Source organism: Cyprinodon tularosa, unplaced genomic scaffold (assembly GCF_016077235.1).
Source record: "Cyprinodon tularosa strain WSP-4 unplaced genomic scaffold, ASM1607723v1 ctg5, whole genome shotgun sequence".
NCBI classification, from domain to species: Eukaryota; Metazoa; Chordata; class Actinopteri; order Cyprinodontiformes; family Cyprinodontidae; genus Cyprinodon; species Cyprinodon tularosa.
This window is the reverse complement of record NW_024039229.1, coordinates 2,092,414-2,120,196: the sequence shown is the minus strand read 5'-3', so window position 1 is coordinate 2,120,196 and position 27,783 is coordinate 2,092,414. Positions and strand designations below refer to the sequence as shown.

The following is a 27,783-nucleotide window of genomic DNA, read 5'->3' as shown; positions in this document are numbered from 1 at the left end:
TAAACTTTCAGACTGGAATTTCCTTCCAGAGAAACTGAGGCTGCAGTTTGATTTCAGTAGCCAGTGTTGTTTGTTCAGACACATTAAACCTAATGCAGCTAAAATAAAACAGTAGTTTAGTTAAACCTGATTTTACTCACAGGAGGTCCGGGAACTCCAGGAGGACCTTTAGGTCCGAGCAAACCACGAGGTCCCTGAGAGAGAGACACCAGAACCGATAAGAACCATAACGGCAACATCTACTCAGATAGCAGACAGCATAAAACCCTGACTCCCAAACTCAACACAAATGAATATTTTTCAGATCATGTAATGTTAATATTTACAGATACAATATTTAATACACAGAAACATAACAAATAAATATGTTGAATCTCTTTGGTTGTCATGGAAACACTCACGGGTTCACCTGGAAGACCTCTGGGCCCAACTTCTCCATCGTCTCCCTACAAAGCAGATACAACAAACGGATGAATAGATGATAATTAATAGATTAAAATGAATTTTTTTTTTTATTGTATTTCATACCCTCTCTCCATCCTCTCCAGGGGATCCTTGGAGTCCCATTGGACCTGGGTCACCCTAAATTAAAGAAATTCTAGATGAAGACATTGGATATTCTACGTCTGCTTGATTCAATAATAATCAATCTGAGCTCTGAACAGAACCTGAATAGAATATAAACAGAACCTAAAAAGAAACTGACATTAAAGTATAAAAAAAAGGCTTTTTTTTACTCACTCTGTGTCCTTTATCACCAGGCAAACCAGGAAGACCATCAAAGCCACGATCCCCCTAAAACAAATAATAAAAAATACAATAAAACAGTTTACTGTTGTTTAAAAATTCAGGTAAGAAACAAACTATCAATGTTGATCGTTTTATGATGATTTGGATTAAACTGGATTCTTGTTAATAATAATGGAGATTTTCTAACCTTGGTTCCCGGCTCTCCTGGCATCCCTCTGGCACCATCAGCACCAGCCCGGCCCTGTTAGTGGAAATGATCCATCACTATTTAACAAGTTCTCTACTGAATTTTTGCAGATTTGTTCGTGGACTTTTGAAAGTTAATTCTTTAATGGATGAAAAACTCCACATAGTTTAAATTGGTGTTTTTACTCACTCTTCTTCCAGATTTGCCTGGAGGTCCCATCACGCCCTGAGGACCCCTGGGACCCTAAAGGAAAGAGGCCAGAGGTGAGGCTCTGAGATACCCGTCCTCTAAACTGACCAGGCTGCTGAAATGTTACCTGAGGACCGGGGTCTCCTCCCTCTCCTTTCAAACCTGGACTTCCTGGACTTCCCTAAACAAACAGAAACATCATAGAAATAATAATTTATTCCTCCTACAGTAATGATGGTAAAGACAAAAAACAATAACATAATTTTAATAAACAGATTGCTTATTTTAGAGATCAGTCAAAATGATCAAACTTGTAGTTTTTTAAGCAGGAAACCCACCAGAGGTCCTGGACGACCTGTGAATCCCATTGGTCCAGGAGGTCCCTTTAGCGCCATCTGCAGAAAGCAATAAAGTTAGATCTTTTAAACTCAGTAATGATTGAGACGCACAAGTGTGTACTGAGATTTTCTTTGAGTAAAGAGAAAATCTTTTCTCTATATCAAACTTTCTGTGCATCATTTACTGACATCCTGAGATTATTCTTTTCATATATTTAGGTTTACTTGTAAAAGCTATTAATTTACTAATTAAATCAAAGCAAACTCAGAGACCAATAAATGTGAAAGACCTTTGGAAAATTATTAAACATGGATCAACATGGCTACATCACAGATTACTAGAATAAAAAACTTTTTGCACCGTGGAAAGGTTTAATAATAAAACTGACCCTGGCCTGGGACAAGATGGCTCTTGCTTGGGCTTCCTCTGCAGAAACGACAGGACCCTTATCGCCCCCACTCTGTCCGAAGCGGAACTGCAATAAGAAGATAGGTATTATAATAAGAAGTCAGATCTGTGTTCTGAATAATTGATTTAATGATTTTGAATCAAATAAAACTAACACTGAACATAGAAATCAGACAGAAGCAGCAGAAAAGGCAAGTGGCGACTTTCGGTTTCATTTAGAAGAAAACATAAGACAATATAATTACACCTTTAAAGTATTACACACTTAAAAGCATTTATAAAATCAGACTCCTTTAAAATCCACTTCAACACCATCATTAGAAAGATAAATCATGTCTGGAGGATAAATGAGAAAAGGTTCCTTACAGGCAGCATGACTGAGGTTCCAGGAGGTCCAGGAACGCCATCAGCTCCAGGCAGACCAGCTCGACCAGGAACACCCTGCAGAACACAGAGGAGCATTAAACATCAACAGAGGTGGAGAAATACTGCAAATGAGTAAGAACTTTTTCAAACAACCATCATTCAATATTCATCAATAATCTGCACAGGTAGAAAAAGTCAGAGAACAGTCTCACCCTCTCACCAGGGTCACCTGCTGACCCAGGAGGTCCAGAAGGACCAGGAGGTCCTGGAAGCCCCTGAACAATCAGAGATGTAATAACTTCAATAAAGTGTTGAGCTTTATAAATACATAATGCAATGTAGCCTAAACATTAACACCAAGTATATAACTACAGGCTAATGTAGTACTTACAGCAGGTCCTTCAGGTCCTGGAGGTCCTTCAATCAGCATACCCTGAAAAAAAAATATATAAATCAAAAACTGAAGACAAGATGATGCCCCAGTTTGCACAATACAGAAGTAGGTATTCCTATGATAGTACTGAAGGATAAACTGTGAAGTAAACATGACTGACTCCAATATTCATTGGATAAAAAACATCTTTAAAGTTTAGCTTAAAGTTTAGTTGTTACCTGCTTTACAATAAGAAACAACATTATTTTATCATTACAAATCTAGTTTCCAGTTAAGTTATCCTCAGGGAGCAGCTTGGAACTAAGTGCCTTGCTCAAGGACCCAGATAAGCATCCTGTGAGGCTTGAACTGACCACCCTAATTACTAGACTACCAAATCAAGTGAAGAAAAGTAGCAAAAAACATTTATACATTAATATTCACTCCTTTATCATAAATATCCATGATAGTGAAACGTGGTTAAAAAGTTATCATCTAAGTTCTGACCTTTGGTTAAAATAAGTATTTGTTCATATCAAGATGTCTTGAATAAAACCTGAAACATTGTCACTTATTCCCACATAGTTAAAAATACACTCACTGGCTCCAGGACTGCTGGTTCTCCCTTTTCTCCTTTCTGGCCTCTGATGCCGGCCTGAGGAAAACACACAGGCATCCAGGAACACAACACAATCATTATGGAGCTACTAACAAATCCAGGCCAAAATCAGAACATGTACTGCATTAACTTTGAAAACATAAACAATCAAAGCGATCACCACCATGATGCACATTAAATATAATCGCAGAAATCACATTAAGATGATATTCAGTTACCAATACTGGTCTCCAGGGTCTTGGTCCTCAACTTTTCTACATTCTTTGCAGATAAAAAGCTTAGTACTACTTCTACTACTACTACTACTACTACTAATACTACTAATACTACTATTACTAGTACTTTTACTTTTTGCATACACCGCAAAAAACATCCCGAAAGCTGATGCCTTTTCATTATATTTTGTCAGTGTATGTTGAATGTATGGTTAGTGATTCAGCCTCAAACCAGTACTAGCTGTAGCATTGTTTTAACTAGTATGTACTTAGAAAATAATATTTTCAACCAACAGTGTAACTTCAAGGTCTTTAATTGCATTCAACTTATTTCTCTGACTGATTGAGTTTGGCCTGGAATACCGTGGAAATATTTGAATTAAATTTTGTTTTTATTTTAAATATTTTAAGTATTTGTTTACGTTACCAACAGTGTATTATACACGTATCAGCTCTGTGTTGGTTTAGGGTAAATTAAAAAGTCAACAGGTTCAGCACTGACCTTTGACTCATGGCTAACTCAACCAGATCATTGAGAAGATATTGAAAACAATTGATCAAAGACCAGAAATCCTGATTGGTTAAAACGGATTTTTGCTTCAAAAGCTAAAATACTTACGCCTCCCTCGTCCGTCACAGCGGACAGGGCTGGACCCATGTGGTCCTCAGCCTTCACGGTCTCTGGTTCCGGCTCATTGTAGTCCTTATAGGAATAATCATATTCCCTCATGCCCAAGTCTCCGGTCACATAATCCTCCGTGAACACTTCTTCTCCCACACCGCCTGCCTTGGTGGCATCCAGCTCCTCTCCTTCCAAGGCTGGTTCTACCTGAGGCTGAGGCTGAGGTTTATTACAGCCCACAAAAGATGGATGGAAAGTCCCCCCAAAAAAATAGAGGAAAATAAAGATACAAGAGAGGGAAGAGAAAGCAATGAGATGGAAGATGTTTTGAAACAAAGGGGGTAGAAAAACAGAAGGTGTACCAGAAGAAGGACAGTTTAAATATAACTTACCTTATGAAAAAAAACATAATGAAGCAGATTCTAAAAACCTGATCAATCCATAATTCAGTCTTTTTTAAAGTAAATTAAGGAAATGTACCTTACCACTATAAATCTTCTGTTTTTCATCCAAAATCAGTCTTTATCTAACCAGTTTTCACCAAAACTTTTCTTTACCAGCTTGTTTTTAATGGTAAATGAATATAATTTTTAAAGAGTTTGATTCAAAATTAAAGCAGGTTTATACAGGAGACTTTATCTTATGTTTTCTGGATGCAAACCGATAATGAAAAGCTTTGTGAAAACAAACTTCTGCTAAGTTCTACTCAAAGCAAAACAAAGATCTCACATGTATACTTACCGAACACCTTTCTAGATATAAAGGTTAATAATCCAATATGGATGCTGATATGAAAACACTAATAGAAGCATTTCAACTGGCATTTCTAATCAAATTAAAAGTTTCACCAAACTTGTATCAGATTTTTGCACCAAAGTTGGCTAAACATGTTCCATAAAATCAACTTACATTAATCAGTAATTAATTATCTTTGATATGTTATTGAACAAATAAGAAATGATCACAAACAACATGTTAGTGTCATTAAGGAACCTTCAGCAGCAGCTGTTTTCCAGTTCGTATTTCTTTTAAATAAGAATGGATTACATCCATCTCCTCTGTGGTGAAACTTGACATCAAATATCATCATGTGGGTCTTTTTCATCACAAGGTTTTTGTTGTTATCCCAAGATCGTTTGGGTTTAATGAAGCATCTTGATCTGAGAACAAGACGGGAACCTTGCAGTGAAGGAGAAGGAGCCACATAAACATGTTTGATGAAGCAGGAGATGAATGTGTTGCATTCTCTTTTAAAGGAGTTTTCTCTCACATGTTACTTTGTGCTGATAGTAAAATGATGAATGGTTAGAAAAATGTAAAAGGAAAGAGTTAAACTACAAGGACTGGGCTCACCGTCATACAGCTAACAAAATGGTTTTATTCTGATAAGAATAATAAAGTTTTACTGCTTAGCTGTTTGGTTTAATGGACAAATGTGATAAATTCATAGAAGATTTTTTTTTCTTTGACATGGTTCAATGCGTGTGATTTTCCTTTTACCTGAACTGGTATTTCTTCCTCTCCAAACACCTCACCGTCTGGCTGTGGAACCATCTCCTCATAGTAATAATCGTCTGTAGGGGTGTGGCCAGCCTCAGAATATTCTACATCCTGATTGGTCAGGTTGACAGGAAGTTGTGAACAGAGAGGAAGTAAGCAGAGTTGATTGGGAGAGCAGGGTTAGTTGGTTCTGCTTTAGCCAGAAACCTGAACTCATCGTCAAACTGTGGTCACCAGTGAAAGGTTTTCACAACGGAGTACTAGGGCCATACTAAGAAGAGTTTTAAAAAAAAAAAAGTTATTACAATAAAGTCTTAACATTACGAGAATAAAGCAATAAAAATATGAGAAAAAAAGTTGTAATACTGAGACACAAGCCCTAACAGACAATTAATCAAGTTTACCAAAACTGCAGCCTAACCTTTTTATGTAAAACTTAAAATTAAAATAGGCTTCTTCATTAATCTCATAATATTACAACTTTAAGTTCATAGAACCCATATTTTTTAACTTTATTCTCATAATATCATTACTTTATTTTCCCTCATACTCCGTCATAGGTTTCCACTGGTGATTCACATTTCAATCTTGCAAAGAGCCATCATAGAAAAGAAGTTTCAGTTGCTTTTAGAGCATCAAAGACTTTATGCAATATGGAAGATTTGCAAAGTCATTGAGACTTAACTGAAATTTCTTCCCATGCAATTCTTGTACAGGTTTGCTTTACAGAGCTTAACAGCCAAGGTTTAAAAAGTGTGAAGTTTGCTCTTATTGGAAGCAACAACGCTGGCATGGATCCATCTGATGCAAAAGAAAACATCCCAGCTTGATGCTTCAGAGTGTCGAGTTTCAACCAAGGTCAGAAAACTGAGACATAGTGACTTAACAGCCTCACAGACCTGGACTTTAGTCATTTAATATACAATTTACCTTAAAGAATAAATCTACAAAGATGTTAATAGATGCTTAAAGTTTGCCATAGATTCTGTAAGGCTGTTGTATTCATATTTAATTAAAAATCAACAAAAATCAATAAGATCAAAGTCAGAAAGAGGCCAATAATAGCCAGACAGTGACAAAGCGACAGGTGGAGGTTTGTTCTGCAGCAACATTTTAAGTTTTATAATAGATATTTCTTCCTGGCTGCTGTATTATAATAACACACGCCCATTATCTGACTGTTTCCAGGTAAAATTACTCTTGGGGCTTCAGATCCTTAAGTCAAGTAAAAAAAAAAAAAAAACAACAAAGCTGTATATTGAAGCCATAGAGCCATGCTTCAGTGTGTGCTGCAGGATCATATCATATGGAGAGGTTGGGAAGGTTGGGAGGAACATATGATATATGCAAAGACAAGAAGGCAGAATGCTCTCATTGACCAACTTCCATTCAGACAGCGAGCTGGTTCATCAGTGAGGATTTACACCAAAATCTGTTTATCAGCTGTGATTTTACTGCAGATCCCACATGATGGACGGACAGGCAAAGAGAATGGAAGAGTGGAGCATAAATCTGTGGACATTTGGAGCCAAACATGAACCCTCATGTTGTACCTGTTGATAACCCAGTGAAGCCTTGCCAAACGGTGGGAAGGGTCTGTGGTGGGATTTGACATTGTTGTTGTTTATCTTGGCTTTTGTGGGTCTAGGTGGAGTGGGTCGGACGGCTGCAGTTGTTGAAGTTTGTTTTGTTGGACTTGAAGGCTTCACGGGTTTGCCGGCAGTTGGTTTGACCACCTTGGTGTTCACTTTGGACCCTGCTTGGGCCTTTGCTACAGGAACTTTGGTTGTAGCAGGTTTCGCTGTTTTTGAAGGAGCTGCTTTTGTGGGTTTGGGTGCTTTGGAAACCACAGTCTTTGCTTTGCTGTTGCCGTTAGCTTTGGCTGCATCATTAACTTTCCCGTTAACTTTCCCATTTCCAACAGGTTTCTTCGGCGTCGCAGCTTTGCCATTGCCATTTCCGTTCACCTTCGACACTACAGAGGGCTTCCCATTTCCATTTGTTTTGGCTTGAGCTTTGCTGTTGCCATTGGATGTCTTCCCATTTGCATTAGAATTGGCAGTAGCTCCACCATTTGATTTCTTCTGAGCAGCTGGTTTACCATTTCCATTCTTAGCTGGAGCAGATGTGGGTTTTGATTTACTTGCTGCAGTTGGCTTGATCTTAGACAACAGGATCTGTGCTGGAGTGGGTTTTACTTTGGATGATTTAGTTGTAGAAGCTTTAGATGCCTTGGTGGGCATCGGGGGCTTGACTACCAGCTTGTAAGGTCCATTCTTGGCTGACTTTGCTGGAGTGGGTTTAGCTTTTGTAAGAAGGGGCTTAGGGGAAGCTGCTTTTCCATTGACCGCTTTCTTCTAATATCCAGTAAAATAGTTTGTAGAGTATTTGTACAGTAGAATTGGCAAACGGACAGAGAAAGGGAGGGAGGGTAGATGATAAAGATACACGGAGGGGTTGGGAGGAAGATGAAAAGCACAAACAAAGGATTGACAGAAAGAGACAAAAAGACAAGAGTGGGTGTTTTGACAAACAGTGACATAAAGATGGCTAAGGTCTGGATGATTTACTGAGACTGTGCAGGCATTACTGGATACAGCAGAAGTCTACGTTTAAATAAAACAACAGTCAGCAGTGGAGTTACAAGATAAGTTTAAGAAATGTTGGTATTTTTATAATAATCCTATAATGCATCCTTTCTTTTTTTTTTTTACATTTGCTGTTTTCTCCAGTAATGCCATTCCCAACATCAAATAAAAGCAGCATCTTTGCTCTCTAAGTAACTGGAGGTTGTGGTTTAGTAGAGGCACTGGGGGGTGTGACCAGTCAGCTAAAGCCAGCTGTTTTAACACACACACACACACTGTAAACACAATCCCACAACACACACACCACTGATGCACTAAACTGATGCAGAACTGCATTAATGGGTTCAACTGGAAAACCAACAGTTAAAGCATGCAAAGGAGGGCAGCTTACTGTTAAGAAGACATGCAACAACATGTTAGGTAAAGGAAATCACACACATACACAAAAGTACAAAGAATATTATTTTATGTTCCACTGTTGAAAGTAAAGACATGCAAACAAAAATGGTTTGTTCTAAAGATACATTGAAAATGTAAAAAATTAAAAGACAAATACCTTAAAGAGTAACATAGGCTCAGTAGTGGCAATGGCAAAATGATCACATATTTTTTGATACAAACTTTAACAAACATGCATGAATTATTTGAACATAATGCAAACCTGAGCTTTATAACCATGCAGTGAAATAACTGGAAAAAAATGAACGCATAATACGAAAGACAGGAACTTCATGCAACAATAACTTTTCAGATCATGCAAATAATAAAACATTGAAAAGCAAAAAAAAAAGAGGTTTTGTTTTAAACTGATGGAGTTCACCTTAAACGCACATAAAAGAGACTCTAGATTTAACAAAATTTAAATATTTTATCATCAGAATTTCTTTATCTGGAGTCATTAATTTAAAACTAATTCTCCTAACCCATAAGGAATATTTAGGAATATCTTATTTGGCATTTTTATATTTATATAAAAGTTTAGCTTGAACTAAATTTTACTTTTAATCAAGTTCTGTAAAATCTAAATATTAATAGAATAATTTTAAATGGCATTTTTCAGCCATTTCTGTACATTCCGCTGTTTATTGTTAAAGATTTGTAAAACATTCACTTTCAATAAATGATACAAAAAGACTCTCAGCTTCTTTCCAAGAAGTGAGATTGAAAATTAAAAGTCTAAAACACACATAATGGGAATTGCAGATTTACCCTAATAAATAATCCTAAATGGTGGGAAAGAATTACAGGTGTGTTGTGTATGCTAAAACAACCATCCCTACACCTCATCAGTGCCACCACTTGGCCACAATGTGGACAATTACACATACATACATACATGACAACATGTTAATGACAGGAAACAGACATAATGTGATTTACGACAAATATGAAGAGGATGTTTAGGAGGTCAAACCTGATTAATTAGAAAGGGAAATAAAAAAAAGGAGGTAAAGACTGATAACTGATGAGAGATCCTTAAGTCAGTTAATAAAATAAAAAAATAAATAAAAAAGAAAGCCCTTATACATAACCTCAACAAATATGTAGAATACATTTAGTTTATATCTTATATTTAGCAAGTTTACTGTATATCATGGATTCTTTTATTGCTGTTTATCGTGTTAATTTTTTCTTTTTGTTTCATTCCTCAACCCAAATATCATTTTCCCTCCTTCTTGCTCCATTATTTAGGGTCTCCAGGCTGGGGAGGAGGGGGTGCAGAGGAGGAGGGAGAACCTGGTTTTCCTTATAATAATGGGATATTAATAATAGGGGCACTAAAGGTCATCCTGGTCCTCATCAAAGTACTGAGAAAGACGGAGGGATTAAATGATTGTAAGACAGATAAAAAGGATGAGATGGAGTCAGACAGGAAGATGCATGAAAGCAAAAAAAAACTAAAAGAGGTAAAAGAAATAAGGAAGGGTTATGGAGGGAAAAAAAGAAGAAAAGTAAAAAGCAAGAAGTACCACGTTGAGAATCTGCAATGGAAAGCAATGGGGTGACGGAACGATGCAAACCTTTTGTTTCTCACTTCATCTGAGTCTTTTTATAAAGCTTAAAGGTACCAATGGAATAGAATTCAATAGATAATCCACCCCGATGAATGAGAAAACCATAAAAGCAGCGGTGGAGTAAAAACAGGGACTTCAATGCATTCCAGGAGCAGTCATCACAACAACATCAACATGGCAGTGGAGACAAACTGTGTCTGATGATCACACTGAGTAGGACCAGGCATGCAAGCTCATGATAGATGGGTACTTTGGATGGATGCATGCAGATGAACCTTCTTTGAATAATCAAATCTGTGATGCAGCCTGTATAAAACAAAAGTCCCCAACTATGCAAAACAGCAAAGCCTAGATTGAATTCTGACCGACCAGTCTCAGTAAGCAAGCAGGTTCCACCATAAGCAGACCTTCAGCCATAGTCCTATGTCACAATTTCACCACCAAACCAATCGGAATTTAAAGTTCATGTTGTGCTGATGTTCTCTTTATTTCAATCCATCTGAACAAAGCATGGCAAACATTGATGTTTTTCTGTATCATCCTCTTACCCCCACCTTTCTGTGTTCCATTGCAGCAGAGCAGAAAACAGGGAAAACAGGGAAGTCATGATTAAAATGAAATAAATCTTTACAGGAGCAGAAAATAAAAAGCTGTCTGCTTTTCTAAATACCCCCAGGACACAGACTGTAGAGGTGGAGGGGAAGTGGGATAGATACAAACAGTTGTTGATGACAAGGGTGCATGAGGAAGACAGAAAGGGGAGCAGAACTTTGATGGTTTTATCAGATGACCTGATCTGAACCTGAGGAATTACAGTTCAGAAATCTGCCGCTGATCTCACTGTTTGATTATATCTATATAGGCTCATGTACTCCTCACATGTTAATAATAAACCAATGGAAAAAATAGATGTTTTAAATCTATTGGGAAAGAAAAGTTGCTACACAATAAAAAGAAAGTGAAAAGTGAAATTAACACAGCACTTTTGTTCCAGAGCTAAATAAGTGTATTTTTCTTCTTTTCAAATTGCTTATTTAAAAGGTTATGCTCACAAAAATGTTTCACCCAAATTCTAAGATTTATATAATTCTATTAAATAACAATATCACAATTCCACAATAACAATTCCCAATTAATTTTCTTGGACAATTTTAATACAAACCTAATAAATAAACCTTACAGGATCCATATTTATTAGTTCAATATAGATTATTTATTTAAAATACATAATAATCAGGTTCATATATTCAGCATTAATGAAGTTCACTAACTCATAATCAACACCTTTAAGTGTTATTTATTTCATATACGGTACATAAAGTTTGCTGCTAGAATTGCATAATAATCAGTTTACATGTGTGCAATTCAAGCAATAAACTGTATTTATTTGAAGTAAAGACACTCCATAGTATTAATTAAGAGTAAGTTTACTTTATTTATACTAAATACATAAACCTGATGATAATGTGTTTCAAATCAATACATTTTATAATGCAAATAATTATGCATCATGTCATTGATTACATATTAAAATAACATAAATATTCAAATTTGGGTAAAACACTTTTGTGAGTGTAGTTAACTTAATATGTTCTTTATGTTTATATCAACAGAAAGTGCGTGAAAAAAATAGGTCCATAAAATCTGATTGGGCGAGATATTTTGGAGCTACAGATGTGTCCTGATTCTAGTTATTTGTTTTCTATTTTATCTAATATGTGACTAAAACAGGTGAAGGGATGTTGGTTTATTAAAGACGAAGTATCGCCCCCCTGTTAGGTCTGTTACTCACATATGTGTTGGGATCCTGAGCTTGGGTCTTGGGCAGAGGGGAGTCACAGTCAGGGCTGTAGTGTTCACAGAAGTCATAAGCAGCCTGAGGGTTGGAGGCGATTAACAGCTGCTGGATGTCTCCCTTTCAAGGAAAAGTGGATATGAGTATTAATACAGATAAGTTTTATTTAAGTTAAAACTAATTAATTTCAAAATGTGATGAAATAATGTAAAGTCAGGTTGTAATAAGTTCCTTTAGATCCTGACCTGGAAAACTTCCTCATCAAGCAGACGAGCTCCAAACACTGTGATGCCATTGGTGTCCACCTCAGCCTTGTTGCCTCTGGGCAGAGGACGGGTCATCTTCTTCTTGCAGTCCAGCAGCAGTGTCACATTTTTCTTTGAAACAGAGAAAGCAATCCGATGCCACCTAGAGACAAGTAGGAGGAATAGCAAACAACAAGCATGTGATCAAACCCAAACAATAATATCAACTTATCCACTGAGTTGTTCTTCATTTCCAGAGACGTATTATTTTTAACCCCCAAAAACACAAAAATCGTATAATTTCCACCAGTTACAAGCTGGTTGCTGCTGGTTACTGACTTGCCATCAGCCAGGTTGATGCCTTTGAAGAGTGGGTAATCCTCAGGAGCTGGTTTGCCATGCTGGTCCTCATACAGGAAAACAGGTGAGCGTCCCAGTTCGATGCCCAGCTGCTGGATCCCCTGCTCACTGTAGATAGAGAGCAGGAAGGCCTGGAGGCCGGCCTGGGGCTTGATCAGGGTCATGATGGAGAAGTTCTCTGGGAAACGGCCTGTGGAAGAGGAAACACAGAGAGAAACAAAATAAGATAACAAATAATGATGAAAAATAATAATAATAAGTTTGAAATTTGCTGTTGATAGAATTTAGTTTACTTTTGATTTAGCAAAAAGTAATATAAGTACATACAAATGTATCTAAATCAATTTAAAACTTTTGGTTTTGAAATAATAGGAAAAAAATGTGCGACTCAAATCCTGGTGCCACCGTTTTATTTAGATAGTTTAAAAAAAATGAAGGAAAATCCAGGATCGCACGTGTCAGATAATGGTTGCTGACAAAGTTAAATACAAGACAAACAGAAAGAGTGGAAGCTGGCATGAAATCCTGAAATTAAAGTAAAGGCAGACGCATCACAGGATCAACACGGATCAAAACGTGAAGCTGGCATCCAGATAGGAGCTGGTAATAACAGGTGAGCCCAGCCAGACAAAGAAGGCTAACAGAAGCAAAGCTCAAAATCAGCTTGGCCTTATGAGGATTTCTTCATAACCACATAAGTGCTGCTTTCTGTTTTCTTACTTTGCTCCATCGTGTCGGGAAAAAATCTGAAGGTAATGTGTTGAAATCTTCCCACAAAGCCTGACTTAACTCCAACACAATAACACATAATTACACAGGAAACATTTAGCACCAAGGCAGACGACGGCTTCAGTAAAATTTTAAATATGACAGTCTGGGACATGTTAGAGCCAAACAAGCTACTGTAAAATGAAATGTACAATTCTTTGCTATATAAGTAAACACATACAAAAACAAAACAAAAAATGAAACAAGTGAACAAAAACAAGTTATAAAAGTATAAAATATCTGAAGCCTAGCTTGATATTGCCATGGATACGATGTGCATGCATTGCAGTGAGGGTGTGTTAACTAAGGAGGGAAAAAGCTAGTTTTAATTTTTTCTGTTTCTATTTTGGTCCAAGCAACTAAAAGAAAATCGAACTACTGATGTTTTCAATCAGAAATAAAATGGTTCAGGTTTGCCTCTCTTCTAGAATAACTTTAGATTCGTATGCGGATAACCGAACATTAGGCTCGTTTAATGATGGTGGTTAACTAATGCCTGATTTTCTGATGAGCTTTCAAATAATTTTGCAGGTAATCTTTCAGGCGCAGATTTTAGAAATTTGGGGCCCTGGGCAAAAACAGGCAAGGGGCCCTCTGAATTGAGAAGAAAACACATAAAACAGACCCGTTATACAATATAGATATTTTAATAGAATAGACATACATTATTTGTTCTATGTTTTGTTCCTCTCTTCTTGTCCCTTTTCTTGTTGTTTTCCTCTCTATGTTTTGTACTCAGACTGACTTTTCATGCTGTTTAAAAAAGAATGAAAGATTTTTTCCAAGCGCTAAGCTCACTTAGCTGATTGCTCCTTCCAAAAAGGCGACGGCAAAAGTAAATAACCCAGTCCTTCTTTTTACTGTAGACAAGCCATGATCTGCTTATCTTTTCTCATCATGACAGCAAACAAGATAGAGGAGAGCAGGAGGCGGGGTTACCAATCTACTTGCTCTGGGGAGCAGAGTTCTCTGCTTTTATATGTTGCCACCAAAGTCTCCCGTAGCAGAAAAAAAGTAGCGAGATTTGGCGCAAGGCGCTTTTTTGAAATAAAACTTGTAGAGGGGTCTGAAAATGCGCTAACTATAGCGACTAAAGCACTAAGTTCACATCGTTTGTTTTCAAATGGTTTGCTGTTGCCTCTTTGGATCTTTCTGAACAGCAATGGACTGATCCAATGCGGTGGACACTGAAAGAAGGCTTACACTTAATATTATAAGCGTTCTGATGGCATTTAATGTGCTCAAATAAGGAATAGTTGTATTACCTATTCATGTAAACAGAGTTTTGTGTGCTACCAGGAAGTTTGGGACCTAGGCAACCGCCTAGTATTGCCTAATGGTAAATTCCCCCCTGCATCCTTTAAAACCTGAATCCTACCTGAGAACAGTTGCTTGGTGGGAGCAGAGATCTGCGCCTTCTTCGAGATGCGGTAAGCATGGTCGGGGCTGCTGGAGCGGCGGGATGTGCAGAAGCCAGGAACCTTCTTCACCCCCTCAGGGAGGGAGGGGACCTGCAGGGCCCGCAACACGTCCACTGGATCTGATAAGGAAGAGAAATAATACTACAGATTTAGGCTGACTGAACAACTTCATGAAGCAGCAGAAACATAATAATCATATTTCTACAGGTTGTCACTGATTTTACTGATATCACCTCCAACAGAACATTTTCTGTAGCTCTACTGATTTCATTTGGAGTAAAACTAATATCAAAAGTTATCTTAAATGTTTTATCACCACAGTTATTATGATAAATAAATGATAAAGTAGAGCTACCCTACAGTCTACAGCAGAAAGAAAGGCCTGTTTTGGAGCTGATGGGCGACAGTCCAAAGCACATATATGAACCGGGTGGGTCAGCAAAGCTCAGCTTACATCTGAAGCAGACAGTGGCCTCTTTTCTGCTCACATTCTTCAGCTGGAACAAGTGGCTGTTGATCTGATACTGCTGACTCAATCTAATGTTCACCTGAAGTTTTACAGGCTAGTTTACCTCATATAAACTCCTGTCATCACAGAGATCCATGCTTAGGGGGCATAAAGCAGAATAGGTTTTCTAATATAAAAAATACATATGATATATAAAAATAAGCAGTGAGCAGTAGACAAACATCCTGTTTTCACAAACTGGGATTAACCTTCAGGTTATTATTGTCTGTGGCTTACTGGTATTCTGCAGATGCTAAATGTGGGAGAATGTGGATTCTCTCTGGGTTTTCTTATTTCCTCCTACAGCCTAAAACACAGCATTATGGTTCTTGTTAAACTCTTTGGTTATGAATGTGTTCATGCTTGATTTTCCCTTTTTCCACTTGTATACTGAGTAATTATTGGCTTCTAGCCTCTGATTTAATGTTTTAAATGATGTGACTAGAGAGAAAGGAAATATAAAAGTCGAGAATAAAGTAAAAAAATACAAGTAACTAAAATGATAACAAAATACGAAATTTGGGGAGAAGAAAATATGTATATATCAACATAAATGTATAAAAATGATCTTTACAGGAAGTAATGCATGTTTGTCATTAAAATATATATCTGCTCTTTACTGCTGTTTCATAAAGTTACCACTGATACTTGATGATACTAAAAAGTACAGTGAATGCCTGTTTCTAAAAGTTTGTTTTAGTTTTTCTTTTCAAAAATGTACTCAAGTAAATGTAACTGATTACTTTCCAGCTCTGTTAACTGAGCATAATTCAGGGCGCTGCCTGTTTACGATCGTATCTTAAATTAGTCAACTGGACCCTCAGCAGCTGTGAAGGTTAAATAAAAGACAGATTGAAAACTATTAATGAAGAATATCAGGAAATAGTTCATAGAATCCATCAGTTGACTATAACCGCCTCTCTCCGGTGGACTTTAGCTGAAAGTCAAGGTAAAACCTGTAAACTTTATCACTGAAGCAAAGGGAAACATCAACATGGATTTTAAAAATCCTATTTTTTTTCTTTACCAGCTTTATCTTTAATCTTACTCTCGTAATTTCTTGGATAACTCCTTCTTATTATTACATGAATAAAAAAGTATTAATGTTTTGGGTCCTCTCCCCACCTCTGTTAGTTCAGAAAACAAAACAAAAACCTAAATGAAAGCAATATTTTACATTTTGATTTTAACTAAACTTTCCTTTTGGATGAATCTATTATTTTTTAATTGAATTTTTCAGGAGAAATAATTTTTTCTTTTTCCTATCATTTCAAGGAAAAGTTCTGAAAAAAGGAAGCAGTAAAGCTGTGCTCACTTTTTCCAGAATTTAGTCATTAGCCTGTGTTCAAAGTGAACCAGAGAGTCTTTATTATTGTTGTACCCGTATTAAACCTGCAGTCAGTGAAGCGTGGTTCTGGTAAAATAGAAAAAGTAAAAATATTTACACTCCAACCATGAAAAAGGGAGTCCCTCTCTGAGAAAGTCTGAAAAGTGCAGCGGGACATAAAGTATGACAGTCAGAGGAGCCACATGTACAGAGCTCTGTGTTAAATATCTATTCAAAGCTTTCACATGTTTGTTGACAAAATAAATAAATATGGATAAATGTTCTAAACTAAAAAAAAAAGATTCTAACTCACAGTAAGTAATTTAATCTGCTAAAATGTCAAAGATATGTTCCAGTTTAAAATGTGCGGTCAAACCACGACCAGATTGTTTCTCTGATCAATCTCAAACTGGCACAAATTACATGTTGTTTTCATAAAAATAGCTCCTCTCAGAATCACATTATTTACACAAGTAAGAAAAGTTGGTCCTAAAAACGTGGCCAAACCTTAGAGCAGCTTTTTAAAACCTTTATCTAGTGTGACACGTCCCTGTGTTTTCGTAGTATTAATGACAGACACAGTTAGAGAAAAGAGTCCACAGATGGAAATATTTATCCATCCAGGCCAAACAGAGCATTCAGGTTGCTTCTGGGTGTCTGGACCACAGACTGTAATGTCACTGTGAATCAGAGAGAGGAGAGAAAGGAGGAGAGGAGCAGAAAGAGGAGGAGAAGGAGCAGGTGAAGGGAAACGCGAAAGAAACATTCAGGACATCAGCTTAGAGGGAGAATTTAAGATCTAGTTTAGTCTACATTTTTACCATGCATAATTTATCAATATAATGTTTTTTATCATTAAACAATCCTTTAAGAGTCAATAAAGCTACTGGGATCACTGAGCGACATTTTCATCATCAGGACTTGATTTGCATGTAAACCAAAAGGTGGAGGAGAGCCATAAGAGGCGGAGTTTTGAAGGGAAGGGTTCATGCCAAGTTAGAAAGACAGTGTGTTTTTTGGGGGGGACAGTGGACAGTGTGGTTCTGTGATGGTAGGATGCCGGATCAGATTGCACCCTGAGCTCCCCCAGTATGTCCCGTACAATGTGCTGCTCTGTTCCTTCCTTCCCAGCCCGGCTGCAGGCTTCAGCCGGGGCCCTTCCTGCCTAAAGGACCACAATCACACCAAAAAATAAACCCTGAAAAAAAACAACAACACACAGAGCAGCAGAAGTACTCACAGCACTTATATACACCTCACGACACCACGGGTGGGGGGAAATGAAACCAGACGAGGTATGAAAAGAGGCTGCTGAGGGGCCATAAACTCTCCTTGGTCACTTTCTGTTGTTTCTGCTCCCTCAGCCTCGTCTAACGGCTCACAGATGGCTCCAGCCTTTTGATGCCAGTGTGGCCTAATTTCACCGCCGTCATTGAGACAGGAAGCAGGTCTCTGAGGATCGTGAGAACGGTTCTACTCAGAGCTGGATAGGACGTCTACAGTAGCTGGTGAAGGTACGCTCAACGACAAGGCAATTAGCTGAAGGTTAACAGAAAACAATTTTGTCAGGAAAATGACACAACGGTAAAAGGAGCAACGCCTGAATCCCACTGTTCTCTTCTGCAGCTTCCATACCCCTAAAGAGACTTTAAAACAGAGCTCTGCATTCATTTCTGGGTTTTAAAACATTTACAGGGCTTTTTAGTCTGGCTCAGACCCAGGAACTGACATATAAGAGTAAATACAGGATTAAGGTTGTTTAACTGAGAAGAAATAGACGGAAATATATAAAAGGAAAGAATTATTCAGATTCAGTTGGAGGGAAAATGTCCTTTGCATAAATTGCATGAATGTTTAGGTTTGGTGTTAAAAGCTACGAAGGGCAGATTTTTAACACTGGGATTTTTTGTATGTAGGTGGGATGTAAAACTAAATCAGAACCACCAACATAGAGGAACAGGATGCCCCTGAGTTTTCCCTCATTAATTTACTATTTCTGACATAACCGAACTGATTTGAATCACAGAGTTGCAGAGAACTTCATCAGAAAACCTCTGAGTTACTGAAGGCCATCGGCTCCTCAAATAGCCTGATGGAGTCGATACTTAAACACCTCAATCCAGATAAACTCACATGTAAGATGTGTGCATTAGAACATGGTGGCATACTGTAGGTCAGCTTCCAGCATGTGACCAACAATGTATAATTTCTGTTCCCTTAACTTAACGTTTAGCTCTTTAAAGTAAACAAAACTTAAACAAGCTAAACATGAAGATCATCAGTTAAGATCAGTTGTTACTTGAATCCAATAAACCAGGAGGAGTAATGTTGTAAAATAAGGTGCTGCTCAGAGAGCTGTAGTTGCTACTAGCGGCCACTAGATGGTGCTGAAACAAATGCAATTAACAAAGGGGGCAATTAGAGAGGACAATCAGCCTGGGAAAAATGAGCAGAACAGGAAGTATGGAGATATTAAAACACTTTAAAGTGACAGAAATAATCATAATTAAGGGGAGCTAATCAGAAAATATGAGGATTTAAAAAAAATAAGATTTTATTAAATTTATGAATAGATCTGGTGAGTATATAAAATAGAAATGAAATTGTGATGAATATATTAGTTATTTTTCTTTTAAAGGGCCTCCTAAACATACTAATTAAACTAAACCCTAGATAAAAAAAATAAGGTATCTGCCCCCTCTGATGGACTTGGGATGCTCCACAGTTTTTTTTTCTCCTACCATTGTGTACCAGAATACCTCTGTGTTGGTTTTTCTGTGTGTTTTCTTTCCGTTTCTTGCACAGCTTTGACAAATACCAGACACACACTCCAGCCGACACACTGACCCCTCACCTCTCACCTTTACACAACAACCGCTTTGTCAGAAACACCGAGCGAATGAAACGTGTTATATTTACAACGCATCAACACACATGCAAGCAAATATACTTTCACAGTCCGTCTCAGCTCCTCTAAAGCTCACAGAGACCCTGGTAGGAGAAAAAGGAATGAATGCAGACGTCCCAGAGGTAAAAACAGTCAGAAATAGTTTAATGTTGAAAACAAATTTTAAAAAGCATTTTTCTATTCAAATCCACTTGTTCCTCAGGGAGCAGCTGTCCCTCTGTCCACCCAGAAAACCACACTGTTAGGAGGTATGCAGGAGTCAGAATGGAGGTTATAATTTTAAACATGGAGCTCTGTAGTTATGATTTATTTATAATGCCCTGAGCCAGAAAACGTCTAACGAGTTTCCATGCAAGACAGAGAGTTTTTACAATTTACATGATTGGTTTAAAGCTGAGGGTTTGTGGCTTTACAGACCAACAACAATGTTTTCAGCTGTGTGGGAAGCTGCTGAGAAAGAGAGAAAAACATTTAAAACAACAACAAAAGTTTAAGGAAATCCACAGAACTCCAAACGCACTTTGGATCTTTGTGAAAATTAGGTGGTTCTGACTAAATAAAGAAAGTAAATAAAAGAAAAAGGAAGCAGATGAAGGACACCTGTTTTCTGTAATGACTGATAAATTGAAATAAAACAAAAATTGAAAAACTGAATAGAAGTGTGGAGAAAGTTAAAGGCTGTGCTGTTTTTAGGGTTTAATGGTTAAACAGGCAGGAACAAATCTTTTTCTTTAGAAAGAGTTGAAAAAAAAAACTGATGTATCGATGTCAGCAGCAGATTGTACGTCCCGACCACAATCTTTCCTATTCTTGCTGTTTATTCCATGTTTCTGAGCTTCTGAATATATCTCCTGATGATTGGCTCCCCACAGAAGCAGCCGTTACTGTACTACAGCTCTCTGACTGGCTTCATGTGGGTTTCGCTGGGCTGCGTTTGCTCCACCAATGATGCCATGCTGGACTCTTGTGTGGTTTCTGGACCGTAGGCCACAGGCTCAGTTTGGACCTGAGGGTGGATCCTGACACCACAATGGAACCGGCGGGCCCGGACCAGAGGAGAGAATGAGTGGTTCCCTGCACTGTACCGTCATATGGGCCACGTATTTAGCAGAGTCACAAATTAGAAACTACACTGATGATAATAATGATGAATGAGAAGCACAGAAAGCTCAGTTATAGCTGCATTTACTGTAAGTAAACAGAGGATTGTTGGTTTTAGAGCTTTTTCTAATGACAGGGAATAAACCTGAATTATTAACCTTTAAAAGAACATAGGTACAAGTTTTTGTTAAATATTGTGTTTTTACTGATATTGGAGTCTGTGTTTCTGCTTTAAAGATTAAAAGTTTTACAGAAATGTTTGTTCTTATACAAATTACAAAGAAATTGGCAACATGTTTCCAGAATATCCAAGTCAAAGAAACCTGATGAAAATAAATAAAAAGGTGCTAAACGCCAAAAAGTCACTGAAAATGTTTGTATTCCTTATTTAATCCTCTGCTTTATTCTAATTCTACATTAAAATATCCAAACTGAACATTTAAAATCTTTATACTCTCTACTAAAGGAATCAATTTCAATTCAATTCAGTTTATTTCTATAGCGCCAATTCACAACACATGTCATTTCAAGGCACTTTACAGTTTACCAGATCATCCAGTCAAATTGATTAAAAGTCTTTTATCTATGGAAAACCAGTTAATTGCATCAACTCATTGACTCGAATGCAATCCCTCACAGTAAGCATGCTTTTCATCAGACTTTAATGAACTGAACGATAAGAAAGATACTTTCGGCGGATCTTTTATTCTGAAAATCCCTACATTATAAATGCAGTAAATGTCAGTTTTTTATTTTTATTTGGGCAGCTTAGATGAGTCGGTAAAGAGCTCTGGAAAAGGGAGGCTGGATTATGACACATTTCTAACATTACCATGATGAACTTGTTTGCTTTGGGACCACACCTCGTTTTAGAAAAGGTAAACCTAAAGCAATTACAAATGGAATAAAAGCTGTAGTATCTAAATCAAGAATTAAACTAGAAAATAAAAATCATAATCATAAATAATTTTGAGTCATAAAAAAGATATTTACCAGTTGTATGTAAATCTTAATACTAAAAAAAAAAGAATCACATAGGTTAGCATTAAGTTGGGTGTTTCCTTTAAGAGGTCTGAACCAAACATCCAGTTCCTGCAGTAAATAAATTTAGATAAACTGATAACCTTTTCAAACGCCATCAGCTTCCAGGAGAAACAAACAGCTGCTTCCTAAAAATGTTATTTTAGACAAACTTTCTGCATAAGTGGTGATTAATTTCAGGTGCTGCTCTGGATCTTGTAGAGCAGGACTTTCCATGGAAGTCTGAGAATACAGCAGACCGAGCTGATGTCTGGAAACAAAGATATACATTAGAGTTGATGTAAAAACACAGCTGGGCTCTGCGCCCTCCTACATCGACTTCCTAGAGACAGAAAACCAGCAGCGACTGGGAATAGCATCCTATACAGACAGCCTGTCATTATGAAGCTGGCACGCTCGCCTGCAGTCGCTGAACATCTCCTGCAGAAACAGAGCGTCTCAAACAAGCCGCTAAATCATCACCTATAAAACCAAGAAGAAGAGAGTAGCTATCTTCTACCCTGTCTGCATTGCTAATGCGGTTTGTCTGAAAGATACTTTAAAAGTTTGCATTCTGAGGCGATGTTATGGTTTAAAGCTGAGGCCTGAGAGGTGTTAAATTATATCTCAGCTCTGACTTCTGTGTGCTTTAGCTCTACAGCTACGCTTTCACCAAATTCAAAAGGAAACTGAATTAATGAGAACAGAAAGAATGTTATGGTTCCTGAAGTAAAAGGATAAATTAATAGGTTTGAAAGTAAAGTTAATGTAAGACAACGTTTCCAAAATACAAATACCTTCCAGAAAAACGGAGATATGTCAGTGTTCAGACATGCCAGCAGTTACTCATTCATGGTTCTATTTTTATAAAGTGTGCAGACTGCCTGACACTAATTAGCACATTAAAACAGGCTGTTTGCCATAAACTCCCATCCACCCTGTTTTCTCCAAACCCAACATAATAACTGGCATTACAATGAACACATATGAATGTAGCATTTAGCTGGTGTGGAAGTGTGTCAGCCTGATGTAATCTGAGGGAAAATAGGTTCTTGTAGTGGAACCTGGAAGACCAAGTTCAGGGAAAAGTGCCTTAAAATTCAATTAAACAAAAAACAACTTTATTAATCCCAAAGGTAAATGAAATAAAATAAGATCTGATTTGAATACATTTTAAGGAATTGCTCTTTTGGAAACTTAAAAAAGACATGTAAAGACTTTATGGTCATGTTAAATAAAAGTATCAGGTGTATATTAGTTATTTTATTCTCCATGTGCACAGTTTTATATTGTTAAAATACTTTACAGTACAGTATTTTATTTTTATCTTTTAACTATTCACTAGTAAGTTTTTCCATACATTTTTCTAAGGTCCACATTTGTGTGACATTTTATTTTCTATAATCTTTTTGCTGCTGTAAACACCACAATTTCCCCATTGTGTGACTAAAAAGGGATTTTTTATTCTAATCTATTCTATTGTATTCTATTCTAGATGTTGGTTTATGCATGTCTAACACTCAGCTGCCCACTGTCACCACATGCTTGCTCTATATGATACATTTTCTGCAAAGTCTATGACTTAATAAAACCCTCTGAGCTGCCTTGAAGAGTTAATGTTTTTTGGCAATAAATATTTGATAGACTTAACTGCATTTTACTTCGTAAATCGTTAAAACATCTATAGAAAAAGTTATATCCACTGCAAATATTTCAGTGCAAAGTTTATAACTATAATCAAATTATAAATAAAACACTTAGTTTATTTGGGAATTTATGGGTACTTTCTAATTACTGGATCACCACTAATTTGTAGGCGTTTAAACGAGTGTGCCAGACTGCCAGCAGGTCAGAAATCGTGACTCAGGACTGGAAATTTGGGGCAAGAGTTAAAGCAAACTGGAACAAGTCAGCCAACAAGTTATGGTGAAGAGAACTGAAGGAAGGACAGATGTGAGTCATTAAAGGATCAGGATACCCTGGGAAAATGATGACGGGGCGATGGAAAATGAAAGGGACAAGGTTAAAGATGTCAGTTTCAGTCACATGTGACCAGGAGAAGACAGGAATGCTGCACACTTCCACAGAGTCGCAGGAATGAGCTGTCAAAGCCCTGCTCGGCCTCCACGTATAGTGGCTCCATTCATCAGCTGCAGCACAGAGAAGAAGAGGGAGAGGAGGGTCGTCTTATGTTATGTTTAGCCAGACTGAGACAGGCTGCCCTTTGAGGAGCCCTCTGCTTTGAAATGAGGCTGAGGAACATCCATGTCAAGCAAATATTGCCCTGAATTTCTCCTCTTTGGAACAAACTGGGCTTTCATAGCTCACTGGTTCCGCTGCTCTCAGGATGATGGTTCTACCTCCTCCTCTTTTCTTCTTTCTTCCACAGAAGAATGAATAAACACGGCTGATTCTGACCACTTTCTTCCTTAAAAAGGGCTTTCACTGCCTGGGTGGGGCGCTGTCATAATTTACACCCACATCTGCTGCTGCACCACAATGAGCTCCCACAGCGTGTGAGCGTTTGCCCAGAGGTCCGGATCCAAAGTGATCACGCAGGTAAAGGAAGGCTGATATACCTTAAATACTCCTTCATACCTTCGCCTCTATAAGCGTCCTTTAGGATGAAGAGTGCAGCCAGAGCTGCACACAGAGGCACATTCAGTCATGAAGCATACGTTTCCACACCCTGAGCTGCAGGAAAACATCTATAGCTTACAGACGCATATGCATAAACACGACTGTACAAAGCACACATAGACCCAGACACACTGTGAGCTTTCAGTCCCAAAGCCGGCCACTGAGGCGTCCGCAGCATAGCAAGCTATTCATAAAAGGTAAAAATGTCTCAAGCTTCTGCCTCCAAAATACACATGGGACACCAGAAGGGCCAAGCTTGGATTCTCTGACTGGAAATGGGGCCAAAGAAAGCTGATAAAAAAACCAGACCTCAGCATCTGTTTACAAACTACCTAAATTATGAAGTTTATCATCAAACCCGAGCTTCTAAAAATACTTAGAGGTGAGAGAAAAAACAACAACTTTAATGTTCTACTGAAATAGTTCTCAGATCTGCCCAAAGGATCTGCTGTAAAGGAAGAAAATTAGCTTTTATTTTTAAACTGATAAGGATTTAGGGGACCAAATGGGTTTAATATCTGAAAAATCCACAAAGACGAGTAGTGGAGTATGAAGGATCTGCTTTAAATATTTATCATTCCAGGATGAACTAATCTATAATCTATAAGGAGGCAACAGGGCATCAGAGATGTGCAGAATATTAATTCACAATAAAAAAATAATAAAATACAACATTTTTAATCATTTCTGTGGGTCTGAAAATAAAAGAAGCAACTATAGAGCAGATATATGCTGATGATTAATGTAATTATTAAAACCTAAATAATGTGGATATATGTAAATTAAATCCCTCCTCCTTCAACTACCAGAGGCAGAGATGGATGGACTGGTGAACAGGCTGAACTGGTAACATCCCACCAAATGTTCAGGGTCCAGTTGGCAGAACCCAGAATAAACATTTCTATTTACATTAAGAAAATATTTTTTTCTGTAGAATAACAAACATGAGGTTCAGAGAATAATCATCAGAAGAAGAAACAAAAAGATTTTTGCACCTTTTCTACTCCAAGATAATTTCTGTGAGGAGTAAAAGGTGTAAAGTTAGCCTATCCATACAAACATACTGCATAATTATAATAAAGACAAAAAGTAACTAAAGTAAAAAGAAGAAAAAGAGTTAAAACTATTTGCATGTGAGATATTTAAGCAAAATGTCTTCAGCTTTCAGTGGACAAACACCTGCCAGCAGCAACAGGCTGCAGATTCACTCTGTGAGCAGGAAACCTGATTAAACTTTTAGAAATAAATACAAACTTTTTATAACCATTGTTTGTTTAAAGTCTATACATAAACAATGACATCACTATAACAATTATAACAATAGCTAGATCTGACATGTAAGATTTATCCGGTAGAATAACCTTTTAGTGAATTTATTCACTGCAATTGGATCAAGTTTGGTTATGATTTATTTATTTTTCCATCAGATTTAAACTAATTTCAGGAGTTCTGTCCAGAAATGAGCTCTGGAACCGAACAGCAGTCACCCTGGGAGGATTTGGGAATTTGACCTATTGGCGCACAAAGCATAAACTTCACGATTTAAAACTGTCGGACTATGCGCTGCAAATACCAAAGAGGTTTATGTGTTTGGATACTGTGGGGCCCAGCGTAGCGGGGGATTGTTTACCGCATTCTTTAGGGAGTCTGCGGGGCAGCATGTCAGGTGCGCCAGGATCCGATCATGGATGAACTGCAGATTCATTACGCGCGCAGCTAATCCAGTCAAATATGACAGGAATGGAGTTTGAACGATAGGGAACATAGATGTAACTGAGGAAATTCCTCAAAAGCGCGACTAAGCTCCTGTGGATGTTGGCTTTCTGTCTTACCTGCCCGAGCCACGGTGGTTTGGCACAGGCTGAGCGCCACAGCCAGCAAGGCGAAGGATGGGAAGCTCATGCGCCACGGTCTCCGCTTCTTCCGGAAGGGACAGACTGGAATATCCATTGCGCTGCAGAGGTTTGCCGGCCTGGCTGAGCTGTAGACGCAGGATAAGGTGGAAGTTATCCTCTCACAGAAGCCAGCCGTGGAGAAGGAGCCGGACTGAAGCTCCTGTGAGGCTGCAGACAAAAAGGCACGCCTCTGGAGACGTCCTCACCTTTCTCCTGGAGACTTTTCCTAATGAGTTACCGACGTTTGGGTTAATACATAAATAAAACCTAAACACCTGACGGGGAATGGGGGTTAATAAATATAATTGTAAAGTTTTAACCCCTTGGTGCTAAAACCCCATTGAGTCAGATTGGGTATAGTACCCAAAGTGGAGAGAGCAGCAGAGAGAGACCTGGAATCACTCTCTCTCCCCCCCTTCTCTCTCTTCGCCCCTTCTTTACTTTCTCACACAGAGAAAAGGCGTGTGTGTGTGTGTTTTAGTGGAGTGGAGGAGAGAGAATGGCACGGAGGGGAAGGTTAGAGAGGGCGTGCGTAATTGCGCGCTGGGTGCATGGAGATATACAAGGAAAATGAGGTCTTAATGAGACGTACAACTGTTTCAGGCGAATGAAATAACTGTTCTTTCTTTCTGTGGTTTTGTAGTTTGTTGATGACTAAAAGTTAAAGTAGACAAAAATCACAGCTGTTTATTTTTCCAGTTCTGTTGAAAATCATGATTCATAGAAAATCTGTTTATTGTCATCATCACCAACCTCTCTAACTTGGTTTTCTTTTATTTAACCTGATAAGAACAGGTCAGGTAAACGGTGGCAGCGGTTAGAGCGACATGTGGAGCCGGGCTGAGTGAGCGTTAAACCAGCCAATCAGAGTCCTGTCCGCACAACTAGCCACGCCCCCTTCAGCAGGTCCACCGGTTCCTTATTTGACATTTTGACACTAGATTAACTCTGATGAACCGATTAAACAAGAGGAGATTAATAAAAAAAAAAAAAAAAAAAAAAAAAAAAAAAAAATATATATATATATATATATATATATATATATATATATATATATATATATATATATATATATATATATATATATATATATATATATATATATATATATATATATATATATATATATATATATATAACTCTAATACTTGGATCTCATTAATTTTGTGAAAAAAATTAAGTATTTCAGATTCTAGAAGAAGATTTTGGTAACAGAAAATATAAAAAAACGGTAAAGATTTGCCAATTAACTTTTAGTTCTTATTTCTAATTTTCTTAATTGTTCTTATCATTATTGATACTGATTTTTTCTTGTGAATTTAGCACTTTGATAAATAAATAATTAAATTGAAATAAAGCATTAATAGTTATAATTAGATAGAAGGTTTGTTTTCCAATTAAGTAAAAATTGACAGTGACTTTTAGCTTCATTAATGAGTTTCCATCACTGATGCCTCAATGGAGCCTTGTCTGCTGTTACCTAAACATTGATGCTGATTGTATCACACACACCTTCTCTGATTGGAAACCAAATAATAGATAATCAGGAAAGATAAGTTTCCATTCCTCAGTAAAGTTTGCTTGATTAATTAAATTATGACCCATTTTCAACCAGCCTTCTTTG

General features: G+C 37.5%; 1 protein-coding gene across 5 annotated transcripts in view; it reads right to left on the bottom strand.

Moving 5' to 3' along the window:
* col11a2 (collagen, type XI, alpha 2) overlaps positions 1–26,612 on the bottom strand; it is a 52,261-nt gene extending 25,649 nt beyond the window's left edge. The window contains exons 1-21 of one of the 5 annotated variants that reach the window (XM_038302810.1): positions 26,366–26,612; positions 26,097–26,245; positions 14,718–14,879; positions 12,551–12,761; positions 12,212–12,374; positions 11,964–12,086; positions 5,569–5,679; positions 4,066–4,281; positions 3,214–3,267; positions 2,631–2,672; positions 2,452–2,514; positions 2,240–2,314; positions 1,854–1,940; positions 1,465–1,521; positions 1,254–1,307; positions 1,127–1,180; positions 938–991; positions 742–795; positions 529–582; positions 402–446; positions 141–194 (exon numbers count right to left, since the gene is read on the bottom strand). In XM_038302810.1, the coding sequence (XP_038158738.1) occupies positions 141–194; positions 402–446; positions 529–582; positions 742–795; positions 938–991; positions 1,127–1,180; positions 1,254–1,307; positions 1,465–1,521; positions 1,854–1,940; positions 2,240–2,314; positions 2,452–2,514; positions 2,631–2,672; positions 3,214–3,267; positions 4,066–4,281; positions 5,569–5,679; positions 11,964–12,086; positions 12,212–12,374; positions 12,551–12,761; positions 14,718–14,879; positions 26,097–26,214 (1,851 nt within the window). In that variant the 5' untranslated portion in view covers positions 26,215–26,245; positions 26,366–26,612. Of the gene's footprint in view, positions 1–140; positions 195–401; positions 447–528; positions 583–741; positions 796–937; positions 992–1,126; positions 1,181–1,253; positions 1,308–1,464; positions 1,522–1,853; positions 1,941–2,239; positions 2,315–2,451; positions 2,515–2,630; positions 2,673–3,213; positions 3,268–4,065; positions 4,282–5,568; positions 5,680–11,963; positions 12,087–12,211; positions 12,375–12,550; positions 12,762–14,717; positions 14,880–26,096 lie in introns of all 5 variants that reach the window. The other 4 variants (XM_038302809.1, XM_038302813.1, XM_038302811.1 and 1 more) reach the window with 4 other exon arrangements.
* Between the last annotated feature and the right edge of the window lie 1,171 nt (positions 26,613–27,783).